At 35.0% G+C, this 27,820-nt stretch overlaps 2 protein-coding genes and 1 long non-coding RNA gene across 3 annotated transcripts; all 3 read right to left on the reverse strand.

The window, feature by feature from the left end:
• Positions 1–4,356: 4,356 nt before the first annotated feature.
• LOC124442297 (transcription factor Sox-18A-like) lies at positions 4,357–11,924 on the reverse strand. The gene is made up of 4 exons (XM_046992796.1): positions 9,946–11,924; positions 9,798–9,865; positions 7,348–7,635; positions 4,357–6,151 (listed from the first exon to the last, which is right to left on the reverse strand). The coding sequence occupies exons 3-4, from the start codon at positions 7,629–7,631 to the stop codon at positions 5,764–5,766; spliced, it is 672 nt and encodes a 223-aa protein (XP_046848752.1). The 5' UTR covers positions 7,632–7,635; positions 9,798–9,865; positions 9,946–11,924; the 3' UTR covers positions 4,357–5,763.
• A 4,605-nt stretch (positions 11,925–16,529) lies between these two features.
• Positions 16,530–20,686, reverse strand: LOC124442916 (microsomal glutathione S-transferase 3-like). The gene is made up of 5 exons (XM_046993430.1): positions 20,398–20,686; positions 18,624–18,688; positions 18,274–18,331; positions 17,335–17,407; positions 16,530–16,816 (listed from the first exon to the last, which is right to left on the reverse strand). Exons 1-5 carry the CDS (start codon positions 20,518–20,520, stop codon positions 16,716–16,718), a joined length of 420 nt encoding a protein of 139 aa, XP_046849386.1. The 5' UTR covers positions 20,521–20,686; the 3' UTR covers positions 16,530–16,715.
• Positions 20,687–22,918: 2,232 nt separating this feature from the next.
• Positions 22,919–26,977, reverse strand: LOC124442918. The gene is made up of 2 exons (XR_006947437.1): positions 25,954–26,977; positions 22,919–23,347 (listed from the first exon to the last, which is right to left on the reverse strand). It is a non-coding gene; the product is annotated as an uncharacterized LOC124442918 (long non-coding RNA).
• Between the last annotated feature and the right edge of the window lie 843 nt (positions 26,978–27,820).

Raw genomic sequence — 27,820 nt, forward strand, 5'->3', positions numbered from 1 at the left:
AAAAAATTTTGTTATGACACTGTCAAGCGTATACGTCCTGAATGGAAATTCAACACGAAAATAAGAACGTTTATCGTTCGAGATCTTGTTTTTAACGGAAAATTAAAAAGAAAGTAAATAGCCCCAACAGGAATAGGGAAGGACTAAAGAGTTATTATTATGGTAAGATACTTCATCGAAACCCACCAGCAATCATGAACGGGGGTGCGACGAGGCTTTAGGCTTTGGAAGGCGATCTTAAAACCAAATATCGAAAACGTATGTTTCATTTATGTGACACGAATGACAAATTGTTGTTGCCAGCGCAATAGGAGTTTCTTTCCTCTACTTTAGGCAGTTTAGTCGTCATGAATAACAAGTGCGCCGCCATGTTCCACTCACAAATATGCAAAATGGTTTAAAAAGTTCTTTTAATCATCGCCATGCTTAAAAGAACTTCACGCTTGCTGCATGGCCATGAATATAAGTATCATTTCATAAATCAAACATCTTGCCGACGCCTTTATCGCTTTGTCAAACCAAATATCCCCTTTTCATTCAATATAAATTGAAAATGTTGAAACGCAAATATTGTGAAATGCACAATAAAAGTGTAGCTATTCTGCCTTCCCATCTCAGCTCGCCGATAAAAAAACATCCAGAAAGTTAAGTAATATTTCAAAATATAATATTGCTGCAAGCCTTATAAGTATTATTAAAATTGCTCAACATGCAATTGTTTACCTTGCCATTTTAGCCAAAATATCTTTCACATTTAATAATCCCCGCTATCATCAAAAATATTGTCTTCGGGTTCACAAATGAACCAACACGTGTATTAGATTGTTATTCAAATCACCAAAACAATGACAGCAATTAAACACAAAGACAAAATACTCTTGGACTTTGCATTGTGAGCAACTCTTTAGGTAAAATTACTATCCGTCAACACTGGCGAAAATGGTAAATGCATGGTTGGAGTCAGATAAAACATGAAGCTTAAAACAGATTGACGCGAACACGCTTTCACACAACTTGATTTTGTACAACAAATATTGAAGTTATTAATCACCTTGTGTGTTTTTCACACTTCCTCGGGGATCTTATCGACAGACTAAGAAATATTTTTCCTTGTGGTATAACTGAATCGTAATACACAAAGAATAACAATACCTGCGTGATGGCCATTGCCTCGTAAACTTGAAGAGTTGTGGTCTTCTGGGATACTAAAATGATATGTCATTTTCATTGATTGTATTCAAATGAAAAAGGGACCGATTTGAGTCGTGAACATCAGCATGTTTGTAGTACTTGTTAGTTGTTACCTCAATAAACAAGTTTGTGTATGAAGATTGTCAAGGTGAGTAGAGTGCTGAGAAGGACTGTTGGTATTGATGTAGAAACGTCAGTCTACATCAATACCAACAGTCCTTCTCAGGACTCTACTCACCTGGACGATCTACATCCACAAACATGTTACGATACTCCCGGGTTCAAACCATTTACTTCAATAAACAAGAGTATCTCATCGTCTTGTTTAATCCAAAATGTTGTGATTTATCCATTTTATTGAAATAAATACTACATAATAATGAACCATTTTACTGTTTGAGAAGTATTCCGTTTGAAGGGGTTCAATAGAGTAAGGTGATGGCAGGCGTATTTACTAAGCTGAACACACAGGTTACATTCATAGTCTAATTTGACTTGAATTGCAATTACAATTCGATAAAAATTATCGGACACAACGCATGCGCAGAACTATAACTAGAAAGGTTTGTAATTCTCATTATCGTTTATGTTTTGATTCATAAAAATGAACATTCACAATTCAATTCAATACGTGTACAAACGTAAAGCCTTTAAAAAGATGGCTTTTGACTGAGCTGGTGACATACGTTAAATAATCACGATGTTTTCTTAGATCAACAAGCTCGCTGGCATGAGCTAGTCAAACTTAGTACTTCAAAATAATTTAAATATTTGGGAATATACACACAAGCACAATCGTTTTGTGTGAGCTGAAAGTTTTAGGCGAAATAAAAAGTCGCTTTTTGTACTTAGAAATACATCATTCATCAGGCACAACATACATACATGAATTTGCAAATCAACTGATTTTGCTAGGGTAGATTTAGCGTACAAGTCAAAATGAATCAAAACAGCTCACGAACGGATGTATTCACAATTCAGAATGTTCATATAAACAGACTCTATTTGTAAAATTTTCAGTATATTTCGAAATGAAAAGAAAGTGTCGATCTGTATGTTCTTCCACAACAAAGTACAAACTTTCTATTGCAAACTTTGGTAAAAAATCATTTTCGTAGCTATAGAGACGTGTTTCAGATGAATGAAATTTATGAATTTCCTTAGTAAATGAAGCGACATTATATAAAAATATATTTGTCTATGGCATGTGTATTTTGTCGAAAACAACGTACACGAAAAAAACATCAATTTTTATGATGTGCCAAAACACTAGATATTCAAATGCGAGAATTTGGATCTCTGTACCATTTTGCACTCGAGTTGACATTGCACAACTTCTTGTTCATTTGCATTCAAAAGTTTAAAGGACAAATTCACAAATCAATTTTGAGAACTCAAATTATTTACTTTAAAGAATGTGCATCAACCAAGATGCACTGCGCGCTTTCGTTTATGTTCAAATCGTTAGCTTTTGAGCTTGAGGCACACTGAATTCAATTTCATTACTACGTCGTCTATATTTCATCTGAAAAAGTTAGAAAAAAATATGGATTAAAAACTCTATTTTACATCAATTATCATCGTTTGTCTATGAGTTGCATGAACTACAATAAAAAATCTGCCATTTTCTCGACACACAAAATGGCTGTCACGCTGTGAATAACGCGCTATGCATTATTGTTGACATACATTCTTTAAGCTAAAATTGACTGAATATTTCAAATTCAGAGTAAAAAACAACAATAATACCATAACTAGCATATCGTCGTCAGTTAATAAACGCTTGTATGGTAAGTGCTCATTCACACACTCTCACTGTGTGCGATGTTAAAATCACGATGTTTCTGATCTTTGGCAAATTAAATCATTTCTACTGCGATGACAAGATTTTCTTTGAAATATTTTAAATCATGCAATCGGTGTTGTGAAAATGCAGTCCCGATGAATAATTATGTGATGATTTCTAATCCCAACTCAATAGTGAGGGCGAATTTGTTTTTAGAATACGAGCGAAATTAAGTCTTTGGTAGACAATATGGACTGAGAGAGCCAGTGGACAAACTTCGTTTCCGACACGACAGAACACGAAAGACACTGCTGTTTGTGAAGGTTAATCATCATGATGAAGCAATATAACTTGCTCACCGAATGCCGACTTTAAAACTTCTCGGCATATTGATTCTGTTATCAAACTGCGCTCTCATGTCGCTTGTCGGCACGCGTGCTCAGACAATTGTGTTTGTAATGGCTTTCAGCAATTTACAGTACAACAAACGAATTCTTTGTGTTCTCGCACACCCTCACACAATATAATGAGATAGTAATCTTCATTTCAAGAAGCTGTCTCGCTTTCATGTAATGGTCACTTAACTGAGCACATGTGTTAACAGGGTAACACAACACGACTGTTTCCTGATTACATAAGTGAGCGCTCTATAAAGACCGACATGAAAGACTTCCTGCGCAGTTTTAAGATTTTGATAATTTTTGTTCGAGATTTGAATGCAGCAAAATAGCCGTTTTGAGAATCAATTTCTTTATTTTCTCGAATTTCAACGCTTTCTTCTTTGCTATTCCCTTATTAAGTACTGCTCACAGATATAGTGCAGCCGAGTTTCTTAGAAACTATACATTTATACATTACGGACATTACAATCCTTTATCATGTCGTAATCATTCTTTTAGACTTTACAATTTACACAAGATCATTCATGGGTCCTTTACGATAACGAATCATAAACCTTACATGTTGGTTTAGTCATGCATCCTAAAACTGCAATACATATATAGCAACATGTATTTCAATAGAATAATATGATCCTTAAACAGCTTCCCACGATAGTTCGACATATTATTGTACATTGTGACCGGCTTTATTGGCCCATTATTACTAATGAAGTATTGAATACTGGATACTATACAGTATATATTTATATTATGTACTTATAGTCGGTATTCTTGACGATAGTGTTATTTTAGTAAATTAGTCAGCAACTAAAATAGTCATTGAAAAGTCAAAATAAAACATACTTGGACGGCGCTGACGCAAAAATAGATTTCTGAAGAAACGAATAGAAATGTTCTCTCAACAAGACCAAATTTGATGGCTAGCCGCGATACTTATTTCGAGACGACAGATTATTAAGAAATTATAATTGGAAGATGTTGAAAATAAAACTGCAAGCATGTCTTTTATTGAAAAGTCTTCTCTCATTGATACAATAGTACAGTAAAATAAAAATGTATGTGTTACACATGTAATATGCCGCCCCAAGTAAAACACGTCAATAAAACAAAACTACGTTAATTTACATGCATTCGCATAAAACTTCAGAAAAAATCCAAAAATTCATGCAATTTGCATTTCCATGCATTAATAACTCATATTTACAGAAAAAAAAGTTGAATTAACGAATAAACCATAGACGGATTTTCATATTTTTTACAAGGGTGGTGCTAAAAACTTTAGGGGAGGGGGTTGAGCTGGTAATGAAGTGACGTAAGACAATGTAAGGATCCGGAATTCAGGGCAGTCTGGTAGTGCAGCCATCGAAAGTTGTGTAGATAGTTGAAATATTGCCCTGAAAAACTCAGTTAAACTGTACCTGAATTGTTTTGATAAAAATTTTGGGGTGTGTGAAATGATTCTTAGAGGGGTAAACAATATATTTAGGATGGTGAAATCTGATGTTTGGGCGTGGCATTCCCTTGCACCCACAGTAAATCCGTCTATGGGATGAACTCTAAAGTACATATCATGTGGAAATGACATTGTACGTCAATAAGGATGTTACATGCATACAAAAAGAAAATGATACATAAGAAAATGAAAGTAATTAATTTTCTTGTATTTGTTTCATAGTGAAGATGGTATATAAGAAATAAATGTTCTTGATTTCTTTACACTTATGTCATAGTGAAGATTGTAAATAAGAAATCCATGTACTTGATTTCGTTACACTTATGTCATAGTGAGAATGGTACACAAAAAATCAATGTACTCTCTTTAATCAAAGTGTGACTCCCAACACTATAGTGTTTACATTGTCCTGTCATACATATACAGATTTTCTAACACCTTTCAATGCACATTTCACATGGCAATAAAAGTCGATGTAGATACAATTGTAGTACACTCTAATACACTTTCGTTTAAAAGCAGTGGAATTTTTATGAAAAACTGACATACTAAAGAAAATTTTTATGCCCCAGGCTTTTTCTCATCTGTCATTATACATTTATAGTCCCTAAAAACTTAACCCTCAGAAAATTCGGTAAGAAAAGATGATTTTTAGCAAACAAAAAAAACACCAATACACTAATGTGAAAAACGATTATTGCCTTTCCTTGAGTATCAGTGCGAGGTTTTTAAATGAGAAGTTCATTTATCACTCAAATGAGGAACTTTTTTACGCTTGAGAGTTTTCGCACAAGGCCCAATAGCAACGACCATTTTTTGGAAAAATTTGTATTCCCTCTACCTCCCCCCGACGCCAACCGATAGCAACGACCCCGAGCTGGATGCTGTAAAAATACTTTCAAAACATAACAACATCGATTGGAAAACACAGTTTAACGAACCTGGCCATTTAACACAAAATGCTTTCTATCAAGAGGATTCGAAAACAATGTGGGAGAAAAAGATGACTTGTATGTCATCGATATTACTGGCTGTTTGATTGAAGCAATTTGGCCATAAGAGCTTATTACATCATTCACGCAGACCACAGATGAGCTAAGTGGAGCTGCAGCTGAGTAGACGAAAGGAGAAAATGATGTACGCCCCGGGTACGAGAGGTACAATCGTGCTGTATCTTTATCTGGTAGAATAAACGGTACCGGTCGTAAATCATGTTGAAACGTTGATACATGAAGTACGGGTTGCTGCTTTGTACAATGTGCAGGTTTATTTTGAAATTCACTCCATTCAGATGGAAGTTGTATTCCAGTCTCTTTTAAGCTGAAGTCAAAAGGATAAATATGAAAAGTCTATTATAGCATTCTCAGGATTCATCTGGAGTGATACAACATAGAAATTTTAGTTATTATATACTCCATTCTAATGTCTTCATGGGAGGGATATGATGTTGAAACTCGAGTCCGTGTATATTCCACTCTAGTGTATTCATCAGGAGGGATCTGATGTTGAAACTCGAGTCCTTGTATACTCCAGTTTAGTGTCTTCATCAGGAGTGATCTGATGTTGAAACTCGAGTCCTTGTATATTCCAGTTTAGTGTCTTCATCAGGAGTGATCTGATGTTGAAACTCGAGTCCTTGTATCAGAGGCGTAACTAGAACATTAATTGGGGGAGGGTGGGGGGGGGTGCATATTCATATATTCAGTTGTGCCCTACTGATTTCTTTTGAAGTGAATTGAATTTCATCATTCAATATAAATCATTAGGGCACAACGGAATAGGTGAATATGCACCCCCCCAATTAACGTTCTAGTTACGCCTCTGTCTTGTATACTCTAGTCTAGTGTCTTCAACAGGAGTGATCTGATGTTGAAACAGTGGCGGATTACTAATTACGGGACCTGTAGGCTAAGACAAAGTTGTGGGCCTTTATGCAATATCTATTCCTCCGATTAAGTTCAGCTTTCCTTTGCTTTAGAATTTCCTGTTTGTAACCTCATAGGGTAAAAAATGGAAAAAGTTCATTTTAAAGTTCAAACGAAATTTCGAAAATCAATGACATGGTCAAGGAAATAGGAAAAGCCAATACTTCATGAGTTCTGAGCATTGCGCATTTAAACAGTAGATAGCACTAAAGCCATTTTTCCTCTGCATTCAATTGCTCGTATGGGTTTTCATTAACATAAATGATCTAAGTAAAGCACGTTTAGCTATCCCGGAATAGCAAAAATGTCCAAATCATAATAATATCTAGATACAACTGGCCTCTCAAAAGCCTGGGCCTGTAGGCTTAAGCCTATTTAACCTACTGGATAATCCGCCCCTGTGTTGAAACTCGAGTCCTTATATACTCCAGTCTAGTGTCTTAATCAGGAGTGATCTAATACTGAAACTTGAGTTCTTATGTATTCCAGTCTAGTGCTTTTATCAAGAGTGACCTGATATTGAAACTTGAGTATATTTGAACACAACAAATTTGTATTAAAAAGTTAACGGTTAATGATTGACTTTCATACCTTGAAGCATCACATTTGTTTCTATTCTTGCCCTTACTATGTCGTCTTGGTCTGTACTTATAATCGGGATGATCTTGTTTGTGTTTCCATGTCAATCGCTTTGCTTCCTCTATATACGGCTTTTTATCCTCTGCTGTCATGCCTTTCCAAGTCATTCCCAGTTTCTTACTAATCACAGCATTGCTCATTCCTGGGTTGCTTTTGAGAATTTCGCATCGCTTTTCCCGACTCCACACCATAAAACTGTTCATGGGGCGACGAATGTGGCCTTGACGGGAACTCATTTTTCTAAAGGGACAATTTTGCTTCGAATAGTTCATAGTTCATACATTATTAGGGTAATTGCCTTACTGACATCCAAATATCACGGACAATTGTATATCCCCGACTGAAACTATGGTAAAATGTATTAAAATTACTCTCTCTATTACGGATAGTCTCTATTACGGACTTTCCCCATATTTCCATCAATATCTCCTTATTGCGGACTATAAATCACGTTTCCCAGGTTGTCCACAATATCGAGAGTTGACCGTATTGCAAATTTTCTAGCGTCGTTAATAAACTTAGTCAAAAGAAATACATGACTGTGTCAAGTTTTTCAATGTTTGGCGAACCAAATCATGCAGAGAGAACATGCAATATTCCCTCACTCTGAACCCTTCTTCGACTTATTCGATTTGAAGGGCTTACTTTAATTGTCCTTCTAAGATTCGTCTGGACAGCTTATTTTGTTTGTCCTCTTGTAACTTCTTCACTTAAACTGTTAGAAATTGTTTGAAAAACTTACTTCACTTGCCCTAATGTAACTTGCTTAGAGCATAACAGTATGCGCACTGTTTTTCGCATACTGTTGTAAAAAGTAGAGAGGAGATGGAAATTGTTGGACAATATATCTACTGGAAATGAAAGTCATTAAGCCAAGAAACTGATCGAGTTGCTCCTCCCTATCCAAGCTCGTGTTTTTTGGCGAGAAGTGATACATGTGTTATTCTCTTCAAGTTTGTCATTTAGCAGACGTACAGCCAATTTTTTCGCACTTTGCGTTGTTTTTGAAATCCTGTGATCAGAGCCCTACCAGCTCTACATACGAAAGAGCTGGGATAACGGAAATAAAATGTCTTAGCGTCCGCCATTTTTGTTCCAAAAGCCAGCCATTGTAGAGCAATGGGGGAAAGAAAAATTTTTTGCTGTGTTTTTGTACTCACAAATAGACAGCGATCGCTGTCGGAATTCAGTTGTTTATAGATGTCATAACAATAGAAAAGCATGTATTTAATGCAGTGGATGTAAATTATACGCCTTTGATATTGTCCTTGCCACAAAGGAGCGCGTACATTTCTATTCTTCATCGCTTTGATAACGCAGAAAAAATCATTGTAACTTTTTTTATAATTTTTCTGTTAATATGTAAAAAAATTGTTGTAATTTGCACTTTTGGAACAAAAATGACGGCGAGATACCCACGTGACCATATTTACCCAATCACCATGATCTTAATGCAAAATGCTGAGACAATACGCGTCCCAACTTATATACATACAGGCCTATAAAACTCTGCCTACGACGATCGGTCATAATCAATAATGGCGATGCGTTCAATTTTTTGCTGAACTCACTGAACTGTATACGTAGTAGCTGTATAGACGCAGTTGCTAGGCAGGGTTCATCACATGATCCTATGAGTTATCATCTTTGAGGCTCAACATGTTGAGAGCATTTGCACGGGGCTTAAGTAACAGAAATAAGTATACTTCGAACCAATTGAACACATTGGTTTTGAATATAAATGCTGACGTTCACCGGAAATTAAAAACTGCCAGGTAAGCAAATGTGCAGCACCGAAATACATTTGCAAAGAGTTGCTAAATATTATACAGTTGTGTACAAAAGAGGAGGGTGTTTGCTGAATATTGTACATTTGTGAACAAGGGAGGGGGGAAAGACGGTTGCTCATTTACAAAAGGGGAGGGTGGTTGCCAAGTATTGACATTTGTGTATATGGAGGGCAGAGGTGTTTAAAGCTTTGAAAATATTAATTACGTACTAAATGGACGGCCTCCAACAACAACCGACGAAAACTATTCAATTCAAATTAAACATCTCTATTCATCTCCTTCTGTTAATTGATTAATGACGATTGTTTTTGTAATAAAAGGATTTAATTAAAACTTCGTTGTTCTGATGTTTTCCATTTTTTTAGTTAGTACGCAGTCGAATTCGGTTAGTATGTGACGCTAGCATTGCTTTCAGCGTTTGCAATATGTTTTTAAGCACAGCTCGGTAAAGAGATTGCTCTTTGAAAAATATGTTTCACGTGCGACGCAATTTCATACGCATAAAACCAATGAACAAAGAAACTCGTTTTTAATTTCGGTTTTTCCCATCGCCGTCAAACAATACACAATACCAATAATATTCCAGCTCTTCAAGAGCAGCTTTCAACTTACCAAAGACTGGCTCTTTATTTCGCTCCTTCAGTGTCCGCGTGAATTTCGAAGACCGTTAATGTCAACAGCTATTTGAAAATACGATTGACAAATGTTAATGAATTTGTCAAGACACAAACTGGATTTCTAGCTGTATATATACATTTACCTATGAAGAAATGCTCTCAAGAGAAGAAAAGCTCACAAGTCCACGTTTCCAACGAATTCAAATCGTGTCCCCGACAATAGATGAATATCAAGTCTAGCGCACCAAGGACTCTCTTTCAATTCAAACTTAAAATGTTGGCTCGGGCGTTTTGCAGTAAAAACTAATGCAGTCCAAATCTCCTTTGCAGTAACTTCGCATTTAGTCTTTCTTATCGACGACTGCGCCTTCTAGAATCACGGTCAACCATGCAGATAAACAAAAGCGTTACGAAAGTTCCCTCAAAGTTTGACTTCTTCACTTGTCCCTTCTGTAGCACTGGACTTTAATGTAGCTTGGAAGTACTTTGAAATAGCAAGAAAAAGTCAAAGAAATAACAAAGTTTACTGTACTATCTTTTAGTTTAGTTCTGTCCGTCAAGACCGCCGACCTTCCACGTTCAATCTAGCCCACGATCAATATGTATTTATGCAGAAATCTACACACGCGCAAACAAACCAACGTGTTGCAGAAGTTTAGATCAGCATGCACAGGTACTGTTGTCATCGACAACCCGCTGAGAAGATCTATGTGGACATTGCACTTTGCAGAACTATTATGAACCAATGAAAAAGGCCTAAAACATTCATTGCGTAATGGAGACAGCATAGAGATTTTACCTTATAACGTCTAATCAAAACAAAGAAAGTTTCTTTTCGTTTGGCGTTACGTCCTTTAAGACCATTTCGGACTTTTTTATGTACCTTCAAATGTTTTTTTTTACGGAAATATTGTCATGAGAAAAGAAACTAGCGATGTACATAAATTATCAAATAATCAGCCGTGTTGTTAAGGGGGGGGGGGACCTCCCTCGGTATCATCTCATTAATGTTGTCGGCGTTTGAAAAATTAAATAAATGTTAAGCATAAAATGTTATAGCCCTTTTGGAAGCTTTACACCCCTCTAGCTCACCTTTCGGATGCCACTGCCATCAAAACGACAAACATTGATATGCAATAGCTGCGTCTCAAAGTCAGAGCCAAGTTGACGGCTTAAGTATGTTGTGGGGTCTGCGATTGGCGATCCAATAACAACAATAATTTTGAGACAAGTTGAATACAAAGTCAGAGCCAAGTTGACGGCTTAAGATATGTTGTGGGGTCTGCGATTGGCGATCCAATAACAACAATAATTTTGAGACAAGTTGAATACAAAGTCAGAGCCAAGTTGACGGCTTAAGATATGTTGTGGGGTCTGCGATTGGCGATCCAATAACAACAATAATTTTGAGACAAGTTAAATATAGCAGTCGATCTTTATAGCGTATTAAAAGCATCTGATAAATCAGGCAACACGGGTCGAAATGAGCACCTGCCGATGAAAAGAATCTACAAACGACAAATTGAAAACAAAAATAAACCATGTAATCAGATCTGAAAGAATATGAAAAAAAAGACAAGTAGAATCTATAAAAAGACAATACATTTCCATAATTGAATTAGTTTTCGTCGTACGTACTTAGTACTGGTGCATTAAACGTGGTCTTTTCAAGTTGCTCACGAAAATAACTACAAGTTCGCAGCGTGATGTTCAATAGAAGCGAAAAAAAACAAGGAACATAGCTAATAAACATTTTAAAAAACATCGATTAAAGTGAAACGTGTTTAATATATATTGTTGAATTATGGCCATTATTATAATTACAATACACGCTAATGTGTTCTTTCTTCGCCGCAAAGTCCTGCGGGGAATCGTTAAACGGCGTAATTTGTTTCAAAGCGCACGCGAACATGGCGACAAAGAAAACAGGCGTGCTTAAGGAACTGCATATTAGTGAAACAAACGAAGCACTATCGCAAATGGTTTCTTCATCATGATTTTCTTCAGTCGTGATTTCTTCATCATAACTTCACTAGACGACATCGATTTCAAATAAAGTACAACAAGTTTATTTTAACTTTTATAAGACAAACTTTTGCATTTCGAATTTAATTTATCTGATTCTAGAATGCGATTCGTATATAGTACTCTAGCTCAAGCATAGACATAATATATTAAATTTAAAACAAACTTTGTCAACTGAACTCCTAACACCAACAGTTAAGTTGTCGTGGTTCTACTGTGCATGTCCCTTTTTACCGTGTTGGATTTTAAACATTCGTAAATTTCATATCTAAATGAAACATCGGCAAATATTGATAGCACTCACAAGTAAAAAACAGCTCACAATTACTCATAGTTGGTTGGGAAACTGCAGTGCCGTGAAAACAAGAATCCAACACGGTAAAAAGAGACATGAACAGTAGAACCACGACAACTTAACCGTTGGAGTTTGGAGTTTGAGTTGACAAAGTTTGTGTTAAATTTCATGCATTATGTCTATGCTTGAGCTAGAGTACTATAGTATAATGCTCTATCACAGGTGTAGACATAATATATGAAATTTAACACAAACTTCAGTTTACAGTTTACAATAACTGTTCATTGGAAACCCTTCAAGCCATAAATTTTGCATGCACTAAATCCAGGGAAATTGAAATTACTTTGTGTGTGTGTGTGGGAGGTATTATCGGGGATCTACTAAGCCCGAAATAGTTTCCATGAAGTTAAAAGTTTACGATAATTAATTCTACAAATTTGCAGAATTATCAACTGACGCCATTTTCGCAAACAAACACTAAGTCACATCAATTACGGCCAATAAATCATTCAAAATTTAAAATCCTTCAATGTAAAACTACGAACATGGAAACTTTGACAGCACTAGCCCGGGAGAACAGATTGAATCCCTGGAAATCAAAAACTTTAATGAAAGTATTATTTTTCCTATTACACAAACAATTCAGACTGAATGAGAACACATGTTTGTAATCATGTGATGTAGCACATGTGTTTATTTGCGTAAACATACTACAATAAGATAACGAAATGCGATAATCTAATTTTCTTCACCGAAGTGAAATTCTCAAGAGGTAAGCAAACAGAGACTAAAGTTCTAGGACTAAAATGATTTTAGCACATTTATTTCATTAATCTACTCGAATAATTTCGTATTGTCGAATAATTGAAAATGTCTTTGTGTTGCGATAACACTAGGATATTCTTACAGTTAAATCAATTATGGCATATGTTGTCAGCCTTTTTGTTCTTAAAACGTCAAAATACTATGTTGAACGCACAAATTCCAATGTGTCGGTAATAGCCAAGTAAAATAAGATTAGGATTATGGTCAGGCTTATTTGTAGAACACGGAATTACTTCGAGATTTGTTCAACAGCATCCGCGTGATCTTATGACGCTTGCACTTGCAAGCACTACACGGAAACGCAACAGCAAACAGGTTTGCTTCATTCCCGCAAAAAGTTGCTTAATATTAAAATAACTATTTATAGTGTTTTGGAAAGTGCAAAAAAGCAAATAGCCGAAAATTTTTTTTCCGAGTACATTACTATACTTTGAGAGAAGCAGGGAGGTAAACAGAATTTTGGAGACAACCAAATTTTTCAGTATCGAAGAGGTCGGGGCAAAATATCCAATGCGAACTGACTCAATTCTAATAAAATATTATAGTAGAATACTTCTTCCATTAAATATCAACTCATAGAAATCTCGAGCTCGTAATATAATTGTTAATTACAAACCCTAGCACGCTCTTTCGTTGGATGATAAAGTTTGACTGTACATATGACAATGACTATGTTCAAAGAACGTGACGTTTATTCCTAAAGTTTGAATGTAAGTATGACAATGACTATGTTCAAAGAACGTGACGTTTACTCCTAAAGTTTGAATGTAAGTATGACAATGACTATGTTTAAAGAACGTGACGTTTACTCCTTAAGTTTGAATGTAAGTATGACAATGACTATGTTTAAAGAACGTGACGTTTATTCCTAAAGTTTGAATGTAAGTATCACAATGACTATGTTCAAAGAACGTGACGTTTATTCCTAAAGTTTGAATGTAAGTATGGCAATGACTATGTTCAAAGAACGTGACGTTTACTCCTAAAGTTTGAATGTAAGTATGACAATGACTATGTTCAAAGAACGTGACGTTTACTCCTAAAGTTTGAATGTAAGTATGACAATGACTATGTTCAAAGAACGTGACGTTTATTCCTAAAGTTTGAATGTAAGTATGACAATGACTATGTTCAAAGAACGTGACGTTTATTCCTAAAGTTTGAATGTAAGTATGACAATGACTATGTTCAAAGAACGTGACGTTTATTCCTGAAGTTTGAATGTAAGTATGACAATGACTATGTTCAAAGAACGTGACGTTTATTCCTAAAGTTTGAATGTAAGTATGACAATGACTATGTTCAAAGAACGTGACGTTTATTCCTAAAGTTTGAATGTAAGTATGACAATGACTATGTTCAAAGAACGTGACGTTTATTCCTTAAGCTTGAATGTAAGTATGACAATGACTATGTTCAAAGGATGTGACGTTTATTCCTTAAGTTTGAATGTAAGTATGACAATGACTATGTTCAAAGAACGTGACGTTTATTCCTGAAGTTTGAATGTAAGTATGACAATGAAGTTTGAATGTAAGTATGACAATGACTATGTTCAAAGAACGTGTTTGAATGTACAATGACTATGTTTAAAGAACGTGACGTTTATTCCTTAAGTTTGAATGTAAGTATGACAATGACTATGTTCAAAGAACGTGACGTTTACTCCTAAAGTTTGAATGTAAGTATGACAATGACTATGTTTAAAGAACGTGACGTTTATTCCTTAAGTTTGAATGTAAGTATGACAATGACTATGTTCAAAGAACGTGACGTTTACTCCTTAAGTTTGAATGTAAGTATGACAATGACTATGTTTAAAGAACGTGACGTTTACTCCTTAAGTTTGAATGTAAGTATGACAATGACTATGTTTAAAGAACGTGACGTTTATTCCTAAAGTTTGAATGTAAGTATCACAATGACTATGTTCAAAGAACGTGACGTTTATTCCTGAAGTTTGAATGTAAGTATGACAATGACTATGTTTAAAGAACGTGACGTTTATTCCTTAAGTTTGAATGTAAGTATGACAATGACTATGTTCAAAGAACGTGACGTTTATTCCTAAAGTTTGAATGTAAGTATCACAATGACTATGTTCAAAGAACGTGACGTTTATTCCTGAAGTTTGAATGTAAGTATGACAATGACTATGTTCAAAGAACGTGACGTTTATTCCTGAAGTTTGAATGTAAGTATGACAATGACTATGTTCAAAGAACGTGACGTTTATTCCTGAAGTTTGAATGTAAGTATGACAATGACTATGTTTAAAGAACGTGACGTTTATTCCTTAAGTTTGAATGTAAGTATGACAATGACTATGTTCAGAGAACGTGACGTTTATTCCTTAAGTTTGAATGTAAGTATGACAATGACTATGTTCAAAGAACGTGACGTTTATTCCTAAAGTTTGAATGTAAGTATGACAATGACTATGTTCAAAGAACGTGACGTTTATTCCTGAAGTTCGAATGTAAGTATGACAATGACTATGTTCAAAGAACGTGACGTTTATTCCTTAAGTTTGAATGTAAGTATGACAATGACTATGTTCAAAGAACGTGACGTTTATTCCTTAAGTTTGAATGTAAGTATGACAATGACTATGTTCAAAGAACGTGACGTTTATTCCTAAAGTTTGAATGTAAGTATGACAATGACTATGTTCAAAGAACGTGACGTTTATTCCTTAAGTTTGAATGTAAGTATGACAATGACTATGTTCAAAGAACGTGACGTTTATTCCTAAAGTTTGAATGTAAGTATGACAATGACTATGTTCAAAGAACGTGACGTTTATTCCTTAAGTTTGAATGTAAGTATGACAATGACTATGTTCAAAGAACGTGACGTTTATTCCTAAAGTTTGAATGTAAGTATGACAATGACTATGTTCAAAGAACGTGACGTTTATTCCTGAAGTTCGAATGTAAGTATGACAATGACTATGTTCAAAGAACGTGACGTTTATTCCTAAAGTTTGAATGTAAGTATGACAATGACTATGTTCAAAGAACGTGACGTTTATTCCTTAAGTTTGAATGTAAGTATGACAATGACTATGTTCAAAGAACGTGACGTTTATTCCTGAAGTTTGAATGTAAGTATGACAATGACTATGTTCAAAGAACGTGACGTTTATTTCTTAAGTTTGAATGTAAGTATGACAATGACTATGTTCAAAGAACGTGACGTTTATTCCTTAAGTTTGAATGTAAGTATGACAATGACTATGTTCAAAGAACGTGACGTTTATTCCTAAAGTTTGAATGTAAGTATGACAATGACTATGTTCAAAGAACGTGACGTTTATTCCTAAAGTTTGAATGTAAGTATGACAATGACTATGTTCAAAGAACGTGACGTTTATTCCTTAAGTTTGCATGTAAGTATGACAATGACTATGTCCAAAAGACGTGACGTTTATTCCTAAAGTTTGAATGTAAGTATGACAATGACTATGTTCAAAGGACGTGACGTTTATTCCTGATTTTGATTGTAAGTATGACAATAACTATGTTCAAAGGACGTGACGTTTATTCCTGAAGTTTGAATGTAAGTATGACAATGACTATGTCAAAAGACGTGACGTTTATTCCTGAAGTTTGATTGTAAGTATGACAATAACTATGTCCAATGTAAAACTGAAGCTTAATTCAAAGGTTTGATTCAAACTTCGACGTATTTGCTAAAACGCAGTGTTTATTGATGTATAAAAAAAGCAAGCTCAGTAAAGTCCGAAGCGACAAAAGTAATAACTGTTTATTGAGAAAGGATAAACTTGACTGCAGTTGAAATAGAACACCCAATCATCCCGATAGCACTAAGGTATCCAAAAGAACCACGTAGCCGATTTTTAGGATCTAAAACATACATAAACGTACTTAATCTTCGAGCATTACTGGTCTCAAGTCAGCTTTCTAGCGTTCTTGGCAATTATTAACCTGTGCGTATTGCGCAGTTACACGGAGGAAACTGTATTATATTGGTCACGGTGGGACAAAATTGTACTTTATAGATCACGGAGAAATAAAAACTAACTTTCTCCAATGGTAAAGCATGTGAAATGACTAGCCTATCTTGCGTAGCTATTTCTTAAGTGTCGCAAATCCTTAGAAACGACAAAATGATTGTGTTATAAAAATAAGAACAACGCAACACAGTTGCGAAGCAAAGAAACTTCTTTCAATTTTCCAAAATATTTAAATTTCCTTGATGGCATGAATTGATCCAAAAGTAGTTTCGACCAACTACATAAAATTAAATGCTGCAGTTCAAGATTAGAGAATAAATACTAAAAACTAAAAGTTATGATTCACTGTCAAGTGTGTGTAGTTAAGCATGAAACAAAACGTTAATTCCGATACAAGTTAGCAAGTACCTCCAGTATAGTAACCAAATGCGTAGACAATTCTCGATGCGATGAAGATAATACCAGAAATGGAACTGATGCACTACAAAATGAATACAAAGGAATACAAATAGAGAAAGAATGGTAATGAAATTTATGGAAATATTAAATGTGTTTTTAAGTATTAAGATCAAACTACTCTTAGAGAAAACACCAGTCTGAAGTATACAAGGACTCAGGATTCAATAACAGATCACTCCTGATGAAGACACTATACTGGAGTATATAAGAACTCAAGTTTCAACATCAGATTACTCTTGATGAAGACACTAGACTAGAGTATATAAGAACTCAAGTTTCAACATCAGATCACTTCTGATGAAGACACTAGACTGGAGTATAACTCAAGTTTCAACATCAGACCTCTCCTGATGAAGACACTAGACTAGAGTATATAAGAACTCGAGTTTCAACATCAGATCACTTCTGATGAAGACACTACACTGGAGCATATAATAACTCAAGTTTCAACATCAGATCACTCCTGATGAAGACACTACACTGGAGCATATAATAACTCAAGTTTCAACATCAGACCTCTCCTGATGAAGACACTAGACTGGAGTATATAAGAACTCGAGTTTCAACATCAGATCACTTCTGATGAAGACACTACACTGGAGAAAATAAAAACTCAAGTTTCAACATCAGATCTCTCTTGATGAAGACACTAGACTGGAGTATATAAGAACTCAAGTTTCAACATCAGATCACTCCTGATGAAGACACTAGACTGGAGTATATAAGAACTCAAGTTTCAACATCAGATCACTTCTGATGAAGACACTACACTGGAGCATATAATAACTCAAGTTTCAACATCAAATCACTCCTGATGAAGACACTACACTGGATTATATACGTAAGGACTAGACTTTTCAATATCAACTTTATAAAAATGTTACTTACAGGATGTTTCAATCCACCAGTAAATAAAAGCACGAGAAACATTGGATATATTTCCAGTCTACAAATCATAAATTGAAATGGCATCATACTTTAACAATATTTGTAAGGGCTGCTATGTCGTACAATTTACTTTTTGTTCCTGGTTTGCAGCCCGTAGCCACATTCATTTTTATTGTGTAAATGTAAGCAAGGTAATTAACACATGTGCATGCCACCCCCCCCTTCCCTGTGTCTCAAAGATTCAGTTCAAATTTCAAATCATGTTTAAGCCAAATGTTTCTTATCGTGTATGAGGAAGTTAGAATTCACATTCTGATGCTCTCGTTATCAAATCTTAAGTCTAAACTTACGTGTTTTGGTGAGCTCTCTGATAACAATTAAAAATTGGATGTTCATCATCATACATCTTAGGATACTGTAATAGAAAATAATAAAAAATTAAACCTCAATATAAACTACTTCATGTTGTTATCATTGTATATGAACAATGTAAATACTGGGTTCCTTCTTTGGGTTGAGCACTTACCCCCCTCCCCTCAATGTTTTTTCTGCTTTCACACATAGCTGTCTCTTAACATTATTTCAACTTCCATAAAATAGTAAATCATCATAGTTAGATTGATAATAAGTGTTCAATACTGCCATCATAGGTAATATAGCTGTACTACATGCAAGTGCTTGAAGATCACTACAAAAATCATGAAACAAAATCAAGCACACTGGAGAAATGTAAATAATTATGATTTGTGATTTGTCATAATATTTAGCAATATTTTAAGAAATTGTGTTTGAATGTGTAAGAATAAACAGTTGACTAATTCACATTATGTGCAAATTTTTCGATTGTTTTTTATTCAATTGAATGTAGTTCAGTAGTTGATGTAAGACTTGTCTGTCAAGCAATTGATTATGGTTTAGTATTCAATGTAAGACTTGTCTGTCATTCAATTGATTATGGTTTAGTATTCAATGTAAGACTTGTCTGTCATTCAATTGAATATGGTTTAGTATTCAATGTAAGACTTATTGGTCATTCAATTGAATATGGTTTAGTAGTTAATGTAAGACTTGTCTATCATGCAATTGAATATATGGTTCAGTGGTTAATGTAAGACTTGTCTGTCATTTAATTGAATATGGTTTAGTTGTTAATGTAAGACTTATTGGTCATTCAATTGAATATGGTTTAGTAGTTAATGTAAGACTTATTGGTCATTCAATTGAATATGGTTTAGTATTTAATGTAAGACTTGTCTGTCATTCAATTGAATATGGTTTAGTATTTAATGTAAGACTTGTCTGTCATGCAATTGAATATATGGTTCAGTGGTTAATGTAAGACTTGTCTGTCATTCAATTGAATGGGCTTCAGTGGTTAATGTAAGACTTGTCTGTCATTCAATTGAATGGGCTTCAGTGGTTAATGTAAGACTTATCTAAGTTTCATTATGCAATCACTGTGACATCACTTTCTCCAGAAATCGGGCATAACAAATCTTCAATATCTTGAGAACAAAAAGAGATATGACTAAAGTGTTTTGGAAGGTACACTGTCATTTTAGTGAGTTCTTTTCAATGTAACTATATAATTTTAATAGCAAATTTTTTTCTTTGTACTGGCTATTTAACAAAGTGCAAGTTGATAAAAATAAAACTTTGAGTTTTCAATAATTTCGCTGTGCATTGCCATCGAGGACACCAACAAACACTAGAGGCAGTTATGCAGAAATGCGTCCTGCAGTGCTAGGCGCGCCACTCCATGGATATTTTTTATAAACTCCCTCGCAGAAAATATGTACAATGTTTGCACCTTGCAGCAAATTTCGTAAAATATAAAGTAGATTTAGAATACGGGTGTGTCAAACTGGAAACAAGTTTACATGATTGTAATCTGTATTCCGTAAAGTAAATACCATTTACGTATTTACACTTACAAAACCACTAACTACGATGTACGAATGCTTGTTTCAATAAATATTACCGACAAAATTTCACAGGAAATTAGATAGGTTTAGCAGGACATTTCTATTTATGAAAACCTGATGGATAATAATTCATCCAGACTCGGAGAAGGTCCAAAGGCCATAGCAGTTCCTTCTACAGAACATTGAATGAAATACTTACGTTGACTTTAAATTTCTTTCTTGCTTTGCCCACTTGCGATGCCAAATACACATTCATAAATACGCTTGCAACGCCTGTCAGTATTACATAGCCATATTCCGGAGATAAAACAAACGTAGACATATCCGAAAAAATGAAAATGGTTTGTTTGTCAAAGTCCACTTCCAGGCTTCTTTGCCGCTTCGGTGCTTTGATTTGATCTTTCAAATTTTGAATATTAATTATTGAGTTTTATGTACAAAAATAACTGGATGGGCTAAGTGGACTGGGACGGAATGATAACTCAGGGGGAAAAATTGAAGCCGTGTTTTGTAGGTAGTGCCAGTCCTTTGTAACCTTAGTTTTTCAAAAAATACACTTTTTATATCGCTAAATTTCACCCTTTTCTGATTGTTTAATACCTTCAATATTTAGCTTTGACTATAGTACAGGCATCAAATTTTTCACTCAAGTAACTACATTGAACAAAGGTCGTTTAGTTTCTGAAATATTATCTGACAAAAATAAAAAGTGGCAAGAAACCGCGCGAAAATATTCTCACTTTTTCTGAGTTATAACCTGTTTCTACTGCCAAAATATTGTCGTTCCCGGTTAAATACACAAACTATTAAAGTTTATAAAAATTTGAATCATCAAATAAAGAGGAAAATGTGTTTTTTAAGAAGCATTTTTCATGTCACGAAGCACTAACATTGCACGTACATAGCTCAGTGTGTCATAATGAAAAGAAAAGATTCTCGCAGAGAAAACTATATAAAACATTGGCAGCCCATAACTACGGGTTTTTCGTAATAAATATGAAATAATTAACCTTTCTTACTCCTGAGTAACTTGATGACTTCAACAATTTGTCTCGCATTGATCGATCAACCTCGCGCGACGTTTGTGTGACGTGTAGTCTTATCAGTTTAATAATTACACAAGTTAGGCAGCTAAAGTAAACAAATCACTGACCGTTAACATAAACACTTTAAAAACTCACGAAAAAAGCTATTAAATAACAACAATAATGAAACAAAAATTACAGCCGATTGAGCACGGATAAATTTACTACCGAAGATGCTACAATTGTGGCCACAAAGGCCACAAAATGAGCCAAAGGAAAAAAGTAATGACAGCTAATGAAACAGAATTTCTTTCGTGAACATTGAAATTAACAATGATGTACTTTTATTATATAGAGTTCAATCGTGTGAGAAGAAGTAAGTTTCATTGAGCTAGTGATAAAACATCAGCTTGATTAGATAGTTCAAAACTTCAAGCTGCATGCATTATTGTTAACAGAAATTAGATAATGACTCCAAAAATATTAAAGTATTGTGAACATACAACTTTCTTTTGAATATTCAACAGGAAGACTTTGCTACATTTGCAAAAGAATAGGACACCTTGCCAAACAATGTAGGAAAGCAAAACTGCCAATAAAAATGCTCTAAATAATTGCAGCAACTTTGTCGCACATAGTTGATAGCTTCCTAGAGGGAGACGATAACTGGAATCTGCAGTTGACTCGCTGTTACGAATTGTAGGTTTTTATCGTGATTTTCGTCATAAAAATGCTTGGCAAACCATTATTAATACACACATACTTTTTTCTCGATCTTTCTTCAGGGGGGAGTGAAAAATTGTGAAATCTTCGGAAAAGCAGTAATTATCGGTAAATCTCAGCGGAAATAGGTCCATTCCGCCAATTTTTCGACAGCCTCCAATATTTAAAGCCGCGCTTGAGTTAGCTCCAGTTATTATAGAACTCAATCATATTAATCATATATTAATTATGAACAGTAAAGTGAGCCTGCATTCCCTATGGCATGTGGTAATCGGAGATGGGTTGAAAAAAGAGCGGTCGCTCAAAAACAGACCTTTTGGAAACAACGACATCTTGGTCCGTATTCTTCTAAAATTAAAAAAATACATCAAAACATGCATCAATATGCGGTAGGATTGTTAATTACGGGGTCTGTAGGCTAAGGCAAAGTTGCAGGACTTTAAATGATTTCTATTCTCCCCCACTGTAAGATTAATCTTTTGAGACGTTTGCGTTCCCCATGTTTCTTTTCTTTTGTTGGATAATTAGCTACTGTTTGAAAATGTTATTTGTTCAATCATAAGTTTAATGCTTTTTTATAGCTATGTTTCACATTTTGATTGTAAGACAATTGACTCTAACAAACTGTCTAGGGATAATGAAAAAAGGCCATGACGATTATAGGATATTCAACCATATTTTCAAAGCTTCCCACAATCTTTTTCCCAACATGCGAATTATCAGACGAGTTTTAAGCGTGTACACTATGAAAACTATTCATTTCCGAGTTGACGAATACGGTGAGGATTGAAAACGCATTAATGTCGAAAATAAAACTCGCTAGCAAAATCCTTTAAGCGTTAGCTCAATATGTAAAATGGTAATGAAGTGCAGCTCATTGATGGATGAGACCAAAAGATTGATTTGCGTAATCTCGTGAATACAGGAGAATCCGAATTTTAAATTCGGGCACACGTTCGGTAGTCTTAGTAATAAGGTTACGATTTATATTTTATTAACCTTGCTAAAAGAAGCTGTGTGACTGCATGGAGTCGGGAAAATAGTACATACATTATCCTTTGCAATTAGCTCTACATGTTTTACTGCAACGAGTTACAATTGTTCACCGTAAATCCGTAATTTTCACTGGTTGTATTACTCTGAAATCTATATGGCAGGGCTACGCCTTGTCCGTGACTACAAACAAGGGTATTGTAGTATTTAAATTCTAATCCATTTGTTTTGTCTGCAAAGAACTCGTTCATCGTGTCAAGCTATTGGCATAGTTACCAATAAAACCACTTTAAGAATAGTTCTTCCATTTTTGAGTGGATGTTTATGATGAGGTCTTGAAATAATAAAAGAATTTTCAAGCCAGAGTTTATCATTTTCAAGGGATGCCAAAAAGTGCAACGCTAGAGCCTAGCAAAAGAAATAAAAAAATTAAAGTGAAAATGGCGTAAAAATGGCTTTATGCCCATATATGGACGAGTTTGTCAAGTAGCCAGCAGCAGCACAGACAGATTTTGAGCCAGTAATAAATCAAATCATTAAAAACTAGAAGTTACTATCGCAAGGTAACTGCTGCCTTTCGCACCGAGTAGGTGAAAAGTGCCATTTGCAAATTGCTATTGAGTGTTTTCCATCATTTAATTTTTATCATCTGTTATAAGCGACAAAATACCAAATGTACAAAAGCACAGTAATTTTTAAAACATGCAATTGATATGATAAGCAACAAACTGAAATATCTTGTAATTCGTATATAACTAATTCAATTTATAGAAGAACATGCAAAAAGTAACACTATGTATGTATGTATAACATGCTAATATTAAATTGGAAATAATTGGACGAGCAGCTTTCCAAAGTTCATTTTACAAAATTTGCATTCTATATGCAAGCGGTAGCAAAGCAATTGCTTCATTTAAATTATTGATCTTTACATGTATATGTTGCAGTTGACATGAAAGTTAGAACTCAGCCAATAACCAATTAAATCATGTTAACTGGAGCTTAAAGGATGTTTTCTGTATTTTGTTCAATTTGTTGCCAACCAGAACAAGATCAACACATCCATTAACACCAACAACAATTATATGGTGTCATATATGTATCTCTCAGCTCCCAGTGTTTGTGCGTAAGTATATTATTTGATTTCATCTGGATTCATGTTACTCAGCTGTTTTCAGCAAGGAATCACTTTTATACACATACAAACTTGAATGGTACATTCCATGTTGCGGTCATTATACACGGCACCATTAGCATTCTATTTACATACATTATACATACAGTCATTATGAGCATGGAATTGATTTGTTGTATAGGACTGATTACACATTGCATTAAACAAAGGGGAATGGGACCTATTGGACCATGTCTTTCGCAAACTGTAATGTTTGTTCCTTAAAATATTAAAATGCACTGCTATGTAAGTGTCACGCGCTCGGAAGCTCGAGGAAGCTCGAGCATAAGTATATCCGCTTCCGGTGCTTTACTTGCCACGATTATAGAGACGTCCTCGCAAATTTAACACAAATTCATTGCTATTTTGAATGAAAACCGCTTTTATTAGATAAATACTATATCGTCATTTGTCGTCCAAACGCTTTGTAAAGAGTAAAAGCGTCGCTCACGGATAAATCGAACGAAATTTTCTTCTGTAAACGAACAGAGTCAACACAGTGATGGTAAAATGAGTTTAACATGTCAAAGCAAAACTTTCCTGTTAGTTCAAATTATAATTCATCTAAAACTCTTGCGGACGTTGAGTTCCAGTAGATATGAAGACGAAATATTTATAGTTGTATAATTATGATATGTGCGTGTCAGTCTATTCCAAGGTCATGTTATCGTTACCAAATTGATACATACTCTTCCATAATTGGCTCCACTACAACTCTCAGTTCGGTACTTTTCTTGGCCATCACATTACACATACGTACATATTTTAAAACGAAAATGATTTGAGATGCTCAAACAGTTATACAGCATGAAACATTTTTTGGCTCTGAGACTGTAGAATCACTATTGAGGGCTTTACTTTTCGAACCGAGTGAATTGCCTTGATGCAAATCAGCATCCGTTAAATAAAACATTCTACTGCTAGTATTAGTATTCTTCGCAAATTTTCTTTTTGTCGTTACAAATTTTTATCAACAGAAAAAATCATGCGTGCGCAACTTAACATTTTTACCATCCACTCCCCCACATTAAAAAATCTTCTAAATTGTGACGTCATGTCCAAGAAAAATCTTAACAGACACACGCCAAATCGAGATTTCACCACTATATAGGTCGCATAAAAGGACTGGGTGGCGTGAATTGACTAGTGTGAAGCCTTGCTGACGCTCGACAGCAATTAGAACAAAAGTGTCTGTGCCTCTCCCACCTCCTCAGTACTTGCAAGAACTGTTCCCCGCATTGAACAGGTACACGTACTAAAATATTTTCGCAGTTGGCGTGGTGCATGTTTACAGCATGTTCAGGACCAATCAAAAACAAGATTTGGAAATTTCCATTTTAAATAAGATGAAACTCAAATCCGGTGATATTAATGCTTCATCAGTTTATAGACAGTTCAAAATTAGTTTTTACTTATGTAAGCTGTTTTCTTTTCAAAGATCCTTATTCGCGTTGATTAGTTTGTAAAAAGCAAATGTTGTTGTATCAGTAGGAGTGTTGTCGCCCGTATTGATTACAAATACGTGATGAGAACCTTTGATTTACACAAACAAAATTAGCATAAGCACAAAGACACGTCAGCTCTATCGCCATATTTGAAGAAATCTGCTTTCAAAATAGCAAGAAATCGAAATAATTATTAGATCGTTCCACTTATTCCCCAGGGATCCACATAACAATGGATGAAGCAGCCATATTGGCGTTCCAAACATAAGAAAAATATTTTTAACCCAAATGATTTACGTAAAGAGATTTGAGTAAGTTGCAATAAGTGGTTGCAATATACTGATAGCTTTGCATTATACGGGATAACATCAGAAATTTGTAAATTTAAATGGTACCTTCACTTTTTCTTCTCTGTATTCGTTAACCCCTCAATCATCGCGTATGTGCATGCACAGGAACCACAGCCAAATGCTGCAAATTGACGGATGTTGAATGATACTTTTCTCGGCCACATCGTTTGATTAAAGCTACGTTCCATCGACCAAATGTTTTAAAAAGTTTCGTTGGTATCACAACGCACGGTCAGGGGTATAAGCTGCTTGTCTATCTGACTCAGCAATAACTCCAATATGTTTGTAGGCATTACTTCGTTTCATAAAAGGCCAGCACCGAATGACAGAGGTTTTATACAAATGAGATTCTTGCTCGACTCTAAGCCATACAGAATCCCCACTCTCCAATAATCATATGGTACTCCCATCAGTAGATAAGCGTAGATCAATTAATTAAACTGAAATAGTTCGCTAGCCTCTACGCTTCTTTGTAAAATACTATCTTCTACAAGTCAGTTGCGTTCTATTTAACTTCCACATGTTCTGTTTAGCTACATCTTCCGCATTTATTATTCAAAAGAATTTAATTATTTATGTCTGATAAATAGCATCCACTTTCAATAACTTGTTTTTACACGCTTGTGTGCAAGGTTTCAGCATGTCGAAAGACTGAAAGTCTGAAAGTCACGTATTCCTCGTCATTAAATTTGTAGATTCTGAATTTTTCTCTATGGTGTAATAATTGCAGCATTAATCCAACTCTAGCTTTCATTATTAAAGAATATTTGTTGCCGTAATGCTTTAGTCAAGACTAATTTGACCACAAATGGGCGTCTTCCATGCTGAGGTCAAGGGCAAAGAAACAAAGAAGCCATGGGCAAAACCCCTGCTTTCGTTGTTGGTTGCCGTCGAAAATATTTTGGCAATAACGTCATGTGTTTTTTCCGCGTTATTGTTATAAACGTTTTTAAGAATATTTTCCCAGCAATTGCATAAACGTTTCTAATGTCATTCTTAATGACAATATCAAATGAAAGAATTTTGCATAAAAAGTTTTAAGAGGCAAAATTTGCAAATTGAATGATCCAATAGGTTATGAAACGACACGACGGTCGACCATATTCAACAAAGTACTCGGTCGGTCGAAAATTATTACTACTAATTGACCATGTGAACAAGAAACGATCGATTTGAAAAGGACTGAATTCCAAAGATAGAAGCAACAAGAAAAGGCTTCGCATTTCACAATGTCGACACGTGCATCAACAGGAAATAATTACCAATACTGTTCCTGTAGCGCATTTCCTTATTTGGTATTGGATGAGGCACGTGAATTCACGATTACAATTGCTTGGTGTCGAACGGTTAACAGGATTGGTCGTTATAAATAATTGCGTACTGTTGATTGGTTAATATTTTCAATTGTCGCGACCCTTCAAATTGGCCAAACCTTTGCCGTTTTAACTATTGTTAGTTGTAGTCGCTTGTGAGAACGTCCACTTAGGCATACGCGGATTTTGTTTGTGAAACGGTTTGGAATATGTCTTGCAAGTTGTTGATCGCTTTCGTCTTCGTCTGTATCGTGTTCCTTGCAGTTGAAGAGGCCCAATCGTCCAATCATACTACGAGTACATCGCCAATCATGACATCTACGTACGCTCCGACACAAAATATAACGAAAACTACTAGTGGAGCACCATCGACTGTATCAGCAAGTTTTGCACTAATATTATCTTCGCTGGCTCTTCTTTTTTGGTAAAACATCAAAATGATGCCGTGTACACCAACATAGACTGACATTTTCCTTTTTGTTTGAAGTATAATTTTTGCCATTTATTTGGCTATTATAGATGAACATTTATGATTAGTAAGAACGCATTCTCAAGATTCAAATGATCTTCGTCCGAAGCATGATCGATTGAACAGTTTC

The sequence above is a fragment of the Xenia sp. Carnegie-2017 genome, unplaced genomic scaffold (assembly GCF_021976095.1).
Source record: "Xenia sp. Carnegie-2017 unplaced genomic scaffold, XeniaSp_v1 HiC_scaffold_20, whole genome shotgun sequence".
NCBI classification, from domain to species: Eukaryota; Metazoa; Cnidaria; class Anthozoa; order Malacalcyonacea; family Xeniidae; genus Xenia; species Xenia sp. Carnegie-2017.

Bases quoted from the DNA above. Each gene is read 5' to 3' on its own strand.
- LOC124442916 (XM_046993430.1), bottom strand. From the start codon at position 20,520: ATGTCTACGTTTGTTTTATCTCCGGAATATGGCTATGTAATACTGACA. The intron at 18,689-20,397 runs GTAAGTATTTCA...TTTCTATTACAG, and splicing joins GAAAGAAATTTAAAGTCAAC to TATCCTAAGATGTATGATGA. The intron at 18,332-18,623 runs GTAAGTTTAGAC...TATGATTTGTAG, and splicing joins CAGAGAGCTCACCAAAACAC to ACTGGAAATATATCCAATGT.
- LOC124442297 (XM_046992796.1), bottom strand. From the start codon at position 7,631: ATGAGTTCCCGTCAAGGCCACATTCGTCGCCCCATGAACAGTTTTATG. The intron at 6,152-7,347 runs GTATGAAAGTCA...TTTTGACTTCAG, and splicing joins AACAAATGTGATGCTTCAAG to CTTAAAAGAGACTGGAATAC.